Below are 14,943 nucleotides of genomic sequence, written 5' to 3' on the forward strand. Positions count from 1 at the left end.
GATAGCAGCGCGGCCGCCTCTCTAAGTATCTTCGGCTTCGTAATCATCAGTGCTTATTACAAGAAGTCAGACGTGGTTATTATCGGACACACAAAAGCGGAAAAGTGAGCATCCCCTTTCGCGTGGATTCACTGCGAAATTAAAGCTCAGGCTAAGACCTGAGAACCTAGTCACGAGAAATGGGGTGGCAACGGGAAGGCCGAGGGAAAAAAGCAAGATGTGTCGCGCGGACCCGACCGGGTTTCACGCTGAAAGCGATTTTTCTGGTCTGCTATTTATTACTTTGAACGCGCGAATAGGAGGTGCACGTATGGACTTCAAGTTTCCGCCAGCCGCGCCGAGGAGATATAATATCGAAAATCGAACGTTCTCCACACGTGTATATCTGCATACTGCGCAGAACGCTCTTCTGGCGGTGAAGGACTGGTCCTCTCAAAGAGAGGTCAGGTGAAAAGATTAATCTCGATTCCTTCACGTGCCGTGGAACGCCTTTTCCGTAAAAACGAAACCTTGTAGATACAAGTGCAACCGACTTGCATCTTAACGACTTTTTTACAGAAAAATGCGAGTTTTTATATCAATAAAAAGTTATTAAAATGTACGCTACTATCATTTGCAGAGTAGTCGTTACTCAATATAAACTTCCATCGTATATTCGAATAATATTTGAAGTTACACCGGTTATGTCAATTTAATAATATCATCGTGCGAGTAATAGCGAGTTCCGTACTGGGGAAAATCAACACACAACTTTTCTCCATTTTCTTCCCTTGTATTACATATAAAGATATACGAGAACATCCAAAGGTATAGATATATGGCTAAAGTAATCTCTCTCCAACAAAATAAAGAGAAGGAAAAGTACAATGGGGAAAAAGAGAAAAGATTCGATATGACCGGCGTTCATCGCCGATGTGTTAAGCTGGAGATTCTCGCAAGGCGAACTACCCTAAGTCTCAACAGACGTTTTCGTTATCGTTGTTGTCTGCAAGTTGTTTCGCGAGAGAAACTTTGAAAGTAGAACACGAAGACGTGAGAAACAGGCTCAATTTAGGCATACAAAATGCAATATTCAATACGTTACAGTGGCATGAACGAATTTTTGTTAATCTATTTTTGTAGTCTTAACGACGATCAAGCAAGTTAAAGAACGTAATTTTAAAAAACGAGTTTCGAGATATTTTAATTCTTTAATTGAGAAAATTAATTTAAGTTTTTTTCTGATATAAAATTTACAATCAAATTGGCAAAACGGATTGACAGATATAGCGAGAAACTCAGGACACGATAAAAGCTTCTGCATTTACCTGACATTCTTCGTCGTTCCATCCTCTTGCCCGTCCTCCTTCAAGTGCGCTGAGGGCTGCAGACTGAAGCGCCGGCGAAACTGATGACGACCTTTCATCATTTGTGCTGTCGGATTTCTGAAGATAAGAATACACGTATACAAAAGATGAGATTTCAAGATTCAATTCTTGCAAGAAAGTTACATTAACGAAGTCATCAATTTTAATTCTTATGTCAAGTGACGTATTGTAGGTTTTCTCTCTCCCTCGTTCGTCAACGCGATATGCTTTCTCCCAAAACTTATTATAATAAAACTAATTTTAATAGAAAATCCTCCGGCTAGAAAAGCTAATGACGAGTGTATCGAGAAAATGTATTTTCTTATCTCTCTCTTCATTTATTATTTTATTAATTCCGTGAAGAAGGATGCGCGGCGAAACGGGAAAATTGATACGCCGCGCCGCCTCAAGTTTCAAGATTTGCGAGCGTTTAATGCGGGAAATGTGCGATCAATATTTTCTCACGAACTATTAGGATTAGGATCGCGTCGAACATTTCGGCAAATCCGCATCGCGATATCGCAGAGTGGCACTGGCACATTGATCGCGGTTAAAATTTTCGATTACGTGTTTACGTCATGAAGCAATGAGAGAAATAGCCGCGGACGAGAGAGACGGCGAATACGTTCAGTTGATATCTCAATGGCTAGAGCCTTGCTGTCGATAAGGCTTAGTTAATCGCATATGTCGCGTTCAGTATTGATCGCCATTGCTGATTTTAACATGTTCCAAGACCTAGTCGAAACGATAATGATACGATGACAGCTGGGAACGATGTACAGTTCTCGCGCGAATTCTAGAATCGAAATTGACCAAATGCAAAGATAATCGATAACAAAACCGTGACGGTGTAAATAAAAGAAAATAATATTTTAGTTATTTTTAGTTTATGTTGACTGAACGTCGATTAATACAAAAAATTTGTAGTCTTTGATTACCGGTTCTTTTAAACGCGCCTTTCATTGTCCACAGATCTCGTGCCTTTGTGCTACTTGACGCGCGAGTTAAGATTGCAATCGCAAAAGAACATTATAAAGTCCGCGAGATAATACGTTCAAATAACGACGAGCGTTTTTCTTCTGGTGCGCAGTTTCTTTGCAGTTTCTTTCGTGGAGGAGTTAATTTCGCGATGATACACAGCTCGACGTCAAGGAATTCGCTCGCAACGAGATACACGCCCGGTGGCGTAATAACTGTACACAGCAAATCCATTTTCCCCCCGAGGACATATAAACCATTTTTATACGTATGAAACGGCGCTCCGGACGATTCCCTCTTCCTCTACCTTTACATCATTAATCTTTTATGCTGTACAAAGCTTATTGAATAGCCGCAGCTCAGCGAGATGCTGGCTTAAGGCTGCTACGAGTAATCGAATGTACGTGTTCAACATACGAAGCTCGGTACGTTTCCTCCTAAAAGAGTCTCTTTTGGTTTCGCGATCGTCTCCATATTGCCATTCCTGGACGCAGGACTAAGTCGCTCGAGGAATAATCAAAAGATTCTTGGGGAAAGCTCGGAAAGCGACCTTTCCTGCTCATCTTATCTACTTTTGCTTTCGCGATTTGTCATGATGTAAATCTGCTCGGAAAAATGTTAAGATTTACAGAGGGTTGGCCGAGGATAAAGCAGCGTCGCTTCGAAATAATCTGGATCTTAAAGTTCTCGCAGACCGCTTTGTCCGTGACACATATATAATACTTATTGCTAGATCCTTGCAAATCGAGCAAAAGTAACACGCGCGACTTACAAACAAGCTGGCCTTCTTAATATAGTCTTTCGTATTCTTCTATTTAATGTGCTCATCAAACATTTACAACATTCTGGATGCTTTCCTCAAAATTACTTGCTCCGAGAGGCTGCTCCTAAGAAAAACAGAACAACAAATATCTTTCTGTGCTTCATCTTCTGTGCGTCAACGTTACTATCTCGCTATTCGATCTTTCATCAATATTCATAGCGTCGACTGTTTTTCAAATCCTCGCTCTTGATTAATCCGCGAAGCACGTGTAGGCAGCGTTCTTATTATCGAAGAGAGAGAGGCGCATCTGGGGAGATGGTCGCTCGTAGGCGTCCTATTGTCTCCCCGCTGCGGCGAGATGCGATTTTTCAATCTCTTTTCTTGCTCCAGGAACGGCTCGGTGATTCGCCACGGATAAACACGTAAACCGGCCACTATCACTGTGGATCGATGGCTGTAACGTAATTTCCCATTGAGATAACCGATATCCGTGTATTACACGAGCCCGAGTCTGCATATCCTATCCTCGTGAAGGAACGAAAGGCGATCGATAGGCGAGCATCGCGATAACTGCTACGCGACGCGCGACAGGCTGAAAGTCTGTCAGTGATATCATTGAACCCGCCTACTGACAGATCCTTCTTCAATTGCCAATTGCTCGCGTTTGCTTAACGCGTTGCGAGCGATTTCCGCAACGGAATTGTCGATAAGTCGCGGCAATTCTGGCAAAAATAGATAACATTTTTTTCAAATTTATCGCATTTCTTACAATCGCTGTCTGAAGTCTTAACGAGTCTTGAAAAAAATGATCAGACAACGATCAGATAAGAAGAGAGAAGGAAAATTGAAAAGCGATATTTATGACTCGGTCATTGTCTTTTTTTATCTTATATTCTCTCTCTCTCTCTCTCTCTCTCTCTTTCTTCCTTTCTCGTGAAATGTGCTTGCTAGATCATTCTTGCGATTTGATCCCCGCAATAGCATTGTTCGGCATGGAGCACAGCCGAATTCACTATTCGGGAATACTCGAGATCAAAAGGAGAAATTGCGAGGGTTTCTCGGGCACCCGCAATCTCCCTTTTCCTGTACAAAGAGCTGTTCAATAGCTTCCTATGCGTCGGCGAATCGTACTTTAACGTGATAAAAATGTACACGCTACACGTGTTCTCCAAACATGGAAAATGGAATTACTATTTGCGATCGCTCGTCGAGTTACACAACTATTTTAATCGCAAAGTTTACATTTTGCTCTATGCCGAGTTTTGAATTTTTAAGATCTACAATCAATATGCCGCGTGTAGTTCACGCTGCATTGCTATTTGGGGAAAATTGCCCGCAACTCGATTAAAAAATCGCGCTTGTCTAGTGATCGATGATTATCGTCTAATATTTCGTGCGCTTTATCACAGTACATATATTGGATTTCTACTATGAGTATGTACTTTCAGGTACTTTTCGATACATTCCCCGCCACGATCCATTCACGCGATTCGTTCTTTGACAGGAGATAAAAGCCCGGAGTGTAAAAGATTATTTCGCGTAACGCAACATTAATCTTCCCGAAAAACTCTTCGTCGCTGCCACTTGTATCCCATCCGAGTGGCTCGAGTGACGGCGATCAATTAAAAATAATTGCGCAAGGCGGTTTCCCCGCGTTCGAGCGGGCGCAATTAAAGAACCTAGCTGTAAAGGAAGTGGTATCGTCGCCTTCAACCACGAAGCGAAATGACTATCAGGTAACGGGGGAATCGCTGGGAACGCTTTTACGACGCCGGATAAATCTCGCGATGCGTTCTCCGCACGAATCCTTTCCGCGAAGGGCTGTAAAAGAGTACGAGCGCTGGTTTCGTTACGACTTCATCATCATAATCAAGTTGTGCGTCTCGACTCTCTCGTACGATTCGAACTGATCCAGCTTAGGGAGATTTACGCGGAATTTCGTTCAACCGGAGAGAGGGCGGCGAAGGGTGCGGGGATCGTATTGTGCTCGGGAAAACGTCGCCTCGGTTTAATAATAGACAAGATTAACGACGGATCTGAGCCGGCCGACTAAATCTTGTCCTGCGAATCTCATCCGAGACGGAAGCGCTCCGGTTTTATTACGTGGTCATGCGTGGCGTAACGAGGGGGCACCTACCAGGCCATCGCGTCTTTTGCGCCACCGATAGGATATGTAAATGTGTGCGGGCGTCGCGAAAACGAGTGACACCGTGTTGGGGGCGGAAGCGGGTGATACATCGGATCGATATGCAAATTATATCGAAACGCTGGTAAATGCGGGTAAACGTTCCGTTTTATCGAGTCCATCGCGCGGTAACGCGAAAGAGCCGGTAATTTGCCCCTCTCCTGATAATTTATGCGTGACCGTCGTTTTCATCGTGCGAACAGTATTATCGAATGCTTCGTCTGTACAGAAAATTTGATGTTACCCCATTAATTATCTCGTGTATAACTTTTCGCGTCCCGTTACACATACAACGTTTGTGTGGTACTGAACGTGGCTTCAAAGATAATTGAAAATTTACATTTAGGATATCGTAAAAGTATGTGAAGTGATTACAATATATAAAATAATTTTATATGAATATGATCCGATACATAAAATGTTAATCTCGCTTCCAATTACCAGCGGTTGTACGTAAATGTATAATATGAAACATCGTCAGGAATAACACGGGACTGTCGATTCATAATTTTGCTTTTCGGGGAGATAATTGACGAAGTCTGGCTAGTCTCTGATCTTTATTTCATCGTTGTCCCACGAACGATTTAGTGCGGAGGGTCCGCGCGACAGATCGCACGCACAGGATCGTAAAGGACCCCTTGAAACTCGACCGCGTGTATGTCCCTGTCGTATTGTTCTTTGGGGACCGTAAGAGTTATACGGGTTAATCCCTAGACCCGAAGCGACTTCTTATTTGTCACGTGAACCATTACGAGGATTACGCGGGTGAACGTGCTTTGAATTTTGCTCTTTTTCTCTCGCCTCCGCGTTGTTCTAGCGCGACAATATCACCCCCGATGTTTCGCGATATAATAATCAATACATCGCCGAACGGTGGCGTAATTCCTCTAGATAATGACTAATAAATTACAAAGTCGAAAGCTCGGAAATTATTTTCTTGAAAATAATTCCCAATTTAAGAAACAGACAATTCGATGACTAATGCGCGACGGTTCGCGCATCGGAGACACGGAAAAGGAAATGTTTTTTTTACTTTTTTTAAAATAAATCCAGCAGAGAGGAAATTCTATCAGGTTGTACAGGACCCTCCATGTGTACCGTGTGTACACAAAAGAGTCCATCTTTTTTCCCGCGTGTACGTTTATTGTCGCAGCGCCAGACAAAGCGAATAATTCCTAGCGAAAATGTTTCCGGAACGAAATAACGTAATGCGGCAAGGTGGAGCAGTGGGGTTCGTTTCAACAAGTAGGTTAACTGCTCGCCTGACATCGCGGCGAGAAACGCACAGAGAGCCTTGCGACGCAACAAACGGCGTATTAAACAGTAAACGCACACCGACGCAGAAGCCGCGCTAAAGCGACACATATGTACTGTTTCCATCTGAAAAGTTGCGGAACGCGAAGGGACGGCGCGCATCATCTTTCACCGCGATTGCAGGCGGTGGTGAACATCGAGAAGGATGTATCTCGTCCCCGGAGGACTCGGCCACCTCGGAACACTCTTGCGCAAGCAGCTGATCTCGTGGATTTACCTTGTGATCCCTTGGATCCTCTCGTCGCGCTCAACGTGTGAAGGAAACGCGACATCGCCAGCTGACAGCGACCATTTACGTTGATAATTTATGAGGGTGAATCTCGTCGGTCGAGGGTAGAGCAGCTCGATCATAGAAAGAAATCCAGCCTCGACTTGAACTAGATCTCGCGAGAAGAGCGGATTTTTCATTGAGTGTTCCCTTCCCGCTCGCCTTCAATCTTGCATTGCTCCGTTTCTCATTGCCTCCCTTGGTGCATTTCGGGATGACTCGCGAGCCCGAGAAACGGATATACGGTGCGCAGTTCGTGTAAAACGATCGCAGCTTGAAATTACTTCGCTGGGATATTAATGGATCCAACGGAACGCTAATATACTCGGTTTTCATGTATCAATCTGTAATATGTAAGGTACGAGAACGTGTACCGATACGTGGCGTATCGGCGAATGCAGCATGCTCGACATCAGAGGCGATTTGCACAAAAATGTTGTTTCAAGGAGGAGTGATTTAAAGAAGAATCTACTGGAATTTAATAAGTCTCGTTAGACGGGTTGTTAAACGCGTTACGCACTGCGACGAGCGTGTAATCTCGACGACGAGATAACGGGAACATCACAGGAGCGTAACGTCGACCGACAAAGTCGGCGCCGGTCCCACGCAGCATCCGCCGAGAAGATCGCTGGGGCGATCGCCGATGAACGAGACAAGACGACGGCGGCAACGCGGAGCGTGGAGGAAGGCGGATGCTCGCATCCCTGTGGCGTCGCGCACGACGGGGCGCCGGAGTCTAGAGGAAGAAGAAAAGGGCGGGAAGCCAAGGAGGAAACGAGGGAGAGAGTCGCATCGACGTCGACGTCGCCACCGCGTAAACTGGATCGGTGCAATATCACGAAACCCGACAGCACGGAGCCGGTCATTGCTCCACTTTGCGTACACGCGCACGCTCGTAAGTCACCCGCTCGCTCCCTCGCATCCGCGATCATCCCTCGTCGACGTGACTGTGCATTTCCGCACGAAAATCCACTCCCTAGGTGCTCCCTGGTATCACATACACGCCATGTAGAAACTTACGTGAGCCGGCGGGTATCACCGTTTCGCAACGTGATCGGGAGCAGACCTGAAAGGGTTGCGGAGGCGCCAGAGATGAGCATATGTGCACCCACGCGGTCCCCGTGGGCACACGTGGAAACTCCCATGAGCAATTTTACGACGGAATTTTCTGGCGGTCTCAGGGAATCGCGGGGTGGTTGCGCGACTGCGTTGCGATAGCGTTATGTAAATGTGTGTGATCGTCAAATCAGTGGCGAGAAGGCGCCCTCGGGATTATGTAATCGGTTTCCGGCTGGAACCGGGTAAATAATTGCGTAATGGGGAGTGAAGTGAGTACAGCAGTTTCGCGCCGAATATTGAATTCGGGATAAACATTTACGATCGGCGAACAAACGCTCATCGATGCCCGCGCATGTTTTTCGGCGGAAACGCTCGCAAATTACGATTTCAGTGATGCATTATCGCTGCTATTTCAGTGTTTCGGTTTTGCACTACTGCGCAGTGAGATGAACTTTTTGTGCGAATTCCCACAGGTCCACGCATACCGGAACAAATCAGCAATAGCGCGTTATCCCGTTCTACGCAAAAAGCCCCCTCCATTTTCCAACATTCGTGGGCTTTAGTGTAACATTGTCATGTTTGAGTATTTATGCACTATTTGCATTAAATATCCTCTACTCAATATACCAGCGGTATTTATTCTAGCGGCACTTTATCAATACCGTCCACGCGTTGCGTATATCTCCTCATTTAAAACGGATATTAAAATCCGCCCATTGAATTTTAAACGTTTGTTACCGCGCGCCGGAATAACATTAATTATTCCGCGCTCCTAAAACACGTTTATCGCGCTTCAACATAATATGGAGATTGCCGCTCTACCGAGTCCACACGTCAATTACGAATAATCGATTACACATCACGCCGTTCTTCGTGTAAATTACACTCGCTATCCTCCACTGGTCGTGTAACATCTCGCGCGCGCGCGCGTGATCAATCCTCCAAAGCAATTAATCCGATCAAATATTTCACTGTACATTCCCCTTCGAGATAGCACCGACGTATGGCGAGCTTCCACTATTGGCCAGCCGAAACAGCAATGTGAATTACAACCGTAGAAAAGCGATTTCGGGATTAATCACGCGTAAAAAGGTCGAACAAGTAAAGGAAGCTCGCGAGCGAAATCAGGGCATCCGGTTTCGAAAAAGGAAAGAGACGTTTTTGGTTCACGCCATCAGCATCAGCCAGGAAGATAAACGGGGGATGGAGGAGGGGACAGACGGAAGAGCTGGTCGACGACTTCACCACCTCCATCGTCGACCAGCGAAGAAACCAACGTCACCGAAACACCAGCGGAACCAGCGAGGTAACGTCCCGATTGGACGACCGTGAGCCGATCGATAATATCAATAAACTTCTTGCATGTCAAGAAAGAGGAAGAGAACGTGGAAACTCGGCGCCGCGTCTCGCTGCAATTGCTTTGTGCGCTCTGCGCGCGGAATACGCGTGTACGCATCCCTCGCACACGGATACGAATATGGATACATATGCGCAATCTCTGGCAGAGCTTTAAAGCTGTCATAATGTTTCCAACTTGCGAAATTAAATTTATGACGACCTAATGCAGTTCTGCTACGACGTTACACGTTACGGACAGAGCTGATTCAGCGCAATCGAATTGCGCGCGTACACACCGAGAAAGTCTCTAAAGGATCTACAGAATTATCTTCGCATTTGTGGCAGTTGCGGAAATGTGATATAATTGAGCAAAGTTGGTTCAATTGCGATTATCACTGACGAAGTTCACATTTCTTCCCGTTTTTTAGATAAATTATAAATTTCGGATATACGACTTCTTCGCTTCTGGCTTTATTAAAGCCTGAAAACCCTGTGCGTCAATGCAGCAAGAAATCCGAGTTGTTGCGCGAAGTGATTAATAGAAGTTTTGCCAATAAGAGAGCAAATTGGGTCACCAACAATATACAGAATTTATAAAGTTTTGATCATGAAATGTATTAACAATTATTCTTTCCACTTGATATAATCGTCCAATCTGTATACACGCACGCAGTATACATCTGTAAGAGATTGAATAGAGAGCGCTTGTTCCGTGATACTCCAACATCAGAAACTGCAATTACAGGTCGCGTGTAGTCACCGTATTGAAGCATCCGATTAACGAGAAACGTGAAGAACATAAACTGATTACCAACCCCAGCTGAGACTGATCATCAAACGCTAATGATAGCTTCCAGCAGCAGAAAAGAAATTACTACCACCAGCACCAAGACGAGCAACATGGCATCGAGCTTTAATCAGAGCATGCTCATCATTGTGACATTGTGTCGCGCCGTAAAAAGCACGACATCCTGACGATAAATTATACGCGACGCGGATGCACGCGTGCGACAAGAAAGTTCGATTCGCCGGAGCGAGGATGCGCGTACGTAATTTCCCGTTCCACTCTCGAAACGTCAGCGCGGATCGATGCCAAAAATGATGCTGAACGGCGAATAAGTACGCGCCCCATATGCGCGGGGCCGGCTATGGAGAACGGGGTAATGTCCGGCAGCGTAAACAACACCCGATACCGATGAAGTGTCGACGTGGCGCCCCACGTATAATACCGTATTTGGGTTAAACCGCGATAACGCAAGCGACGTCGTACACATATATACGACGAATATGAGGCGCGCTTACGCGGCGACGCATAAATTACAGATATTATTAACGGGTCACTTGAGCATCTCTTTATTTCCAGAACGACCGTGACGGGGAGCACCGGGACAGAGGGGGAGAAAAAAAAAGTGCGAGCGTTTTTCAGACGCTACCCGTTCGTTAAGGACGACCTCGGGAAAAACGCTGGCGCAGCGGAGGAACGTCATCCGCGCGCGGGCACGTCCGCAAAAGTAAAATATAACTTTAATTTTGTCGCAGTATCTTTCCTCGCGAGCGTAGAGGCACGTAAATGTTCTTTAAGCCGTGCTTCCTTGCGGGCCCCAGGATATAATTCAATTCGTCTCTTTTATCTCCGCGTAATTAAAACTGATAAGGTGGAACAGATCGATGCAAATTACTTGGCAAAAAGCCATTTTTGCCGCATTACCGGGCGTTTACGAAGATGCGCTTGTAAATTATCCCGATCATCGAAACAATCACATGAAGATGCACGCGAAAGTTTCGCTCATAATGTAAAACTTAAATGCGCTTTAATTAATTATATATATAGATACTTATAGATCACGTGAGTGCTTAAATTAATTACTCGCGCTTGCGAAGTAGCGCGAACAGGAATAAATTATCAAATTAACGAAACGAAGGAAAACGAGCGCATCTCGCAGAAAGAACGTTAAACAACAAACGCGAATGCAAATTTCGCGAGTCTCGTGTATGCACACAGCAAGAGAAATGGGTCTTAAAAATCGATGTCTCGAAAGTGGCACACGATTCTTCCAACTTTGGAGGAACACTATTTCCGAAATGAAACTTCTTCGCTAGGGAAAACCGCAGTTTTTCTTCGGCCCTCGGAGGCTCAGATTTACGATCGCTCGCGGCGTTCAGGTTTACATTCAGCATTAACCACGATCGTGTACGATCCCGATGTCACCGCTGGTCCGGTCGTTCGATGCAGCGATCGTTCTCCATAAGTTTCCCTGGCGCGATCTAAACTTCTTTCAAGCGAGAGACAGTTCCGCGTCGGACTAGGTGTTACTTGAAACACGGAGCTGCCAATCTGGCCGGATTACTCAGTAAACGTTGCGACGCTCCCGGCGGAAGTGTGGAAAATGGGCCGTGAAATTGCGGAATTCAATAATGTGAAAAATGTAGGCGTCGGAAATGCGCACGATAAAGCTCAAGCACTAACATTCGCGGAAATTGAATATTACGTCAGAATATAGGATTAATTGCGTGATGTAATCGCGTTACCGGATGCGCAATTAAATTGCACGACGACCACGGATAAATCGAGAGATTATTTTGTAGAAAGAGAGAGAGAGCTGTGTCGGCGAAACCGACGTCGGACAGACGCTGATTTACCTGAGCTTAAGCGTTCCGTGCCTCATTCGTGTTTATTCAAGCAATCAGAATCCGTCTATAATTTGCATTTGCAGAACTGGCAAATGATCAATGAATAAAAATTAATTTGAACCGAACATCCGTCACGTGAGTGCTCAGGATTCTGTTTTATTAATGTAATATCTTTACGTAAAAGTGCATCATTTTAACTTATTTTGTAAATACATCAATTTTTCGCAGAGCGTCTTTTCTTCGAAAGAAAATAGATTTCAATTTACGTTATTAATAGCATTACTCGCAGAAAGATGGAAACGAAAAAACGATAAAACACGACTTCTCCGATATCGCGACCAATGCGTAAAGGAGATTCCATTTCGCTCGTTAGGTCAATGGAAGCAATTCGAAGTTTCGTTTCTTGTTCCCCGGTAATCTAGTTTCGCGCAGTCGGCGAATTTTCGTTTGTGTCCGTTCGATCGAACACGTCCGAATCGCAACGCGCTCTCATCTTAATTACGATCTTCAAACTCCGCAACACAAAGGGGAGATCCCTTGGTCCATCGCGTCGGATCCGTGACTCGGAAGCTGGAACGTAGAGACCTAAGCCAGCGGGGACATTGAACGCCCCGACAGATCGGTCGGTTTCAGGTGCAGCTAAAGACAAATGACATCTCCCGATGAGTTTTCTAGTAAATCCACTCACCGAGGGAAACAATAAAGCCCTCGTGCACTGAATATAGATTGTATTCACCGTGCAGGAGAGCTCAATTCTGTCGCGCGCATCCTCCACGCCGGGATTCCGAGCGCCGTCCCGGGCTCGTCCCGGTCAGGTTTAACGGAGAGCTTTAACGCTCTGGGCGTTTTCCCGTGCTGCGAAATCCAACGCGGTAACCAGCGTGGGTTACCCAGCGAAGCGGATTTCGTTAATTTGGTAACTCTTGCCAAACTCTGATGCCGCGCGCGCGAGAGCACGTTAGAGCGTCATTAATAATTGTCCGAGCCAACGCGCACGCGGCGTAATTTGAATTTCGAGAATAAAACAAAAAGTCGACGCCTTCCGACAAACTCTCGTGAACTTCCGGAAGATCTCAAAGGTGCTTGCAGCGGTTTTATCACAAAATGGCCAAGCGCCGCGTACGAATAGAAATGCGGAACGTCGGTGTAGGATGCTTTATCAAGTCGTCTGATTAAGATCGACCATTCCGTATATTGCGATCGAATGCAGAGTTCTCGGAGTCCCACGCTGACGAGGAAACGTGTGTCCATGTTCCGACATGTACAATTCATCACGGATTAGAAATGAGAATGTTTTTGCCTGCACCGAGTGCAAATGTTCTTCGAGAAATGGACATTTCTGTCTTGACGGACGTTGTTTATTCGCGTTCTCAAATATTATATTATGAATACCAATAAAATTTGAATGATGCGATGGCAATTTAAACACAATTTTGAAAATGTTTTCAAAAATATTTGTTGAGCTTTATTCTCACAGTGCAGAATTTTTCATAAATTTGAAATCCATGCGCGAATTGACTTTCAGTGGAGAACGAAGGTAATAATACGCGCAACGTGATGTTACAATAATTATAACAAATACGCTACGTCAGTCAGTCATGTATTAATTATTCACGTTCATTAATTAATGCTGCTCGAAAACGACCGTGTGCTCGCAGTTGACATAACGCTTTCCTGTGTTCTCCACATATCTTCCAGCAAATAAAATTATTCGCACATCGATTCGGATTTAAGAGCGGACACGTCGCTATGCAAATGCCGGTGACTGCATTCACGGGGCATTAAATTTCCACTGACCCGTTTGCGTGCGGAGGCCGTAACACCTTTCAGAATCATAAATATCCCTAAACGTAAATCATATTAAGCGCACATTGAGACTCATTACCGATACTCATACTGACACAATAATTGCACGTTACGCCGCGGCGCGCCGTGCGCTTAATGCGTTTTTGAGTGTGACATACGGCACGAAGAAATTACTCTCGCTGATGAACAAATGAAAGCGACACACGATCACTTTTGCGCGATTGAGACAACGATTGCTACAATCGCGAAAGAATATGAATATCGATATTCAAGGAAGACGCGCTTAAAGAGCTCGCGTTTGTCTTCTAAGAGCGCTGCATTTATCTTGCCGGCAACTTCCCGCCGACTTTGTTAATCGAGTCGCGCTCATCGCCGAGTATTTTAAGCAATAAAATAAAAGTTCGTAACGTTATTTTTCCCGTGATAAAACTTCCAATGAGATTCGGTAATGGACGTCGGACTTGCGACGTCCGCCGCTTTTAACATTTTCTCCAGGCATTATCCGTAATCAATCAGAAATTTGTTCTATCTTACGTCGAGTGAACTTTTATTATGTAACTGCGTGTGACGTTGTTGCTTTTTCTACGATGTCTCATAATGTGAGATTTTCCTGAAAGCTTGTCATCATTTATATATGATGCTTTTTACTTATTTCCTGATGCGATATGCCGTGCTTTTATTTACTATATGCAATCAAGAGCCGTGCAATATTTCTTTATAACTGGTTTTCATATCAACAACGTAGTCACGTAAATGTTGTAAAAAAGACTATGTAGTTGTAGCGTGGATCTCTATCTTTCTTTATCATGACTGCGTATTTTCTTTTTGCATCTACCGCTTACGGGGAGAGCAAGGGGAATAAACACGCTAACGCACTATTACGCGCGATACAGATTTGGATTCCGTGTCAGCAAACATTAGATCCAATGATTAATTTGCTGATAGATTGTGGCGAAAATGCATCGCGTAGCAGACCGCAAACAATTGTCCGCGTATTATCGATCGGCTCGAAATTAATATTCTTCGGACTCGCGATTAATTGGGAACACAGTCAATCATTCGGAAAACGCTGACTCGTATCTTGAATCTCTCCCTGCTGTCACGTGCGTAGATTTTTTCGGCAGCGTAACATGATACATGATGATACAGGATAAAATGCGCGCGATATTTAATTATCATGATGAATTACTCACATTTTCCGTTTTAAATATGCGTGAACGACGTAAAAAGAATATTTAAATACTTTTTTCTGCGA

At 44.8% G+C, this 14,943-nt stretch overlaps 1 protein-coding gene across 1 annotated transcript in view; it reads right to left on the reverse strand.

Annotated features, from left to right (window-relative positions):
- Positions 1-14,943, reverse strand: part of LOC105278251 (ras-related protein Rap1) — a 30,596-nt gene that overhangs the window by 4,870 nt on the left and 10,783 nt on the right. The window contains exon 2 of the mRNA XM_020031331.2: positions 1,308-1,424. Within this exon, the coding sequence (XP_019886890.1) occupies positions 1,308-1,408 (101 nt within the window). The 5' untranslated portion in view covers positions 1,409-1,424. The remainder of the gene's footprint in view (positions 1-1,307; positions 1,425-14,943) is intronic.

The sequence above is a fragment of the Ooceraea biroi genome, chromosome 10 (assembly GCF_003672135.1).
Source record: "Ooceraea biroi isolate clonal line C1 chromosome 10, Obir_v5.4, whole genome shotgun sequence".
Classification (NCBI taxonomy): Eukaryota; Metazoa; Arthropoda; class Insecta; order Hymenoptera; family Formicidae; genus Ooceraea; species Ooceraea biroi.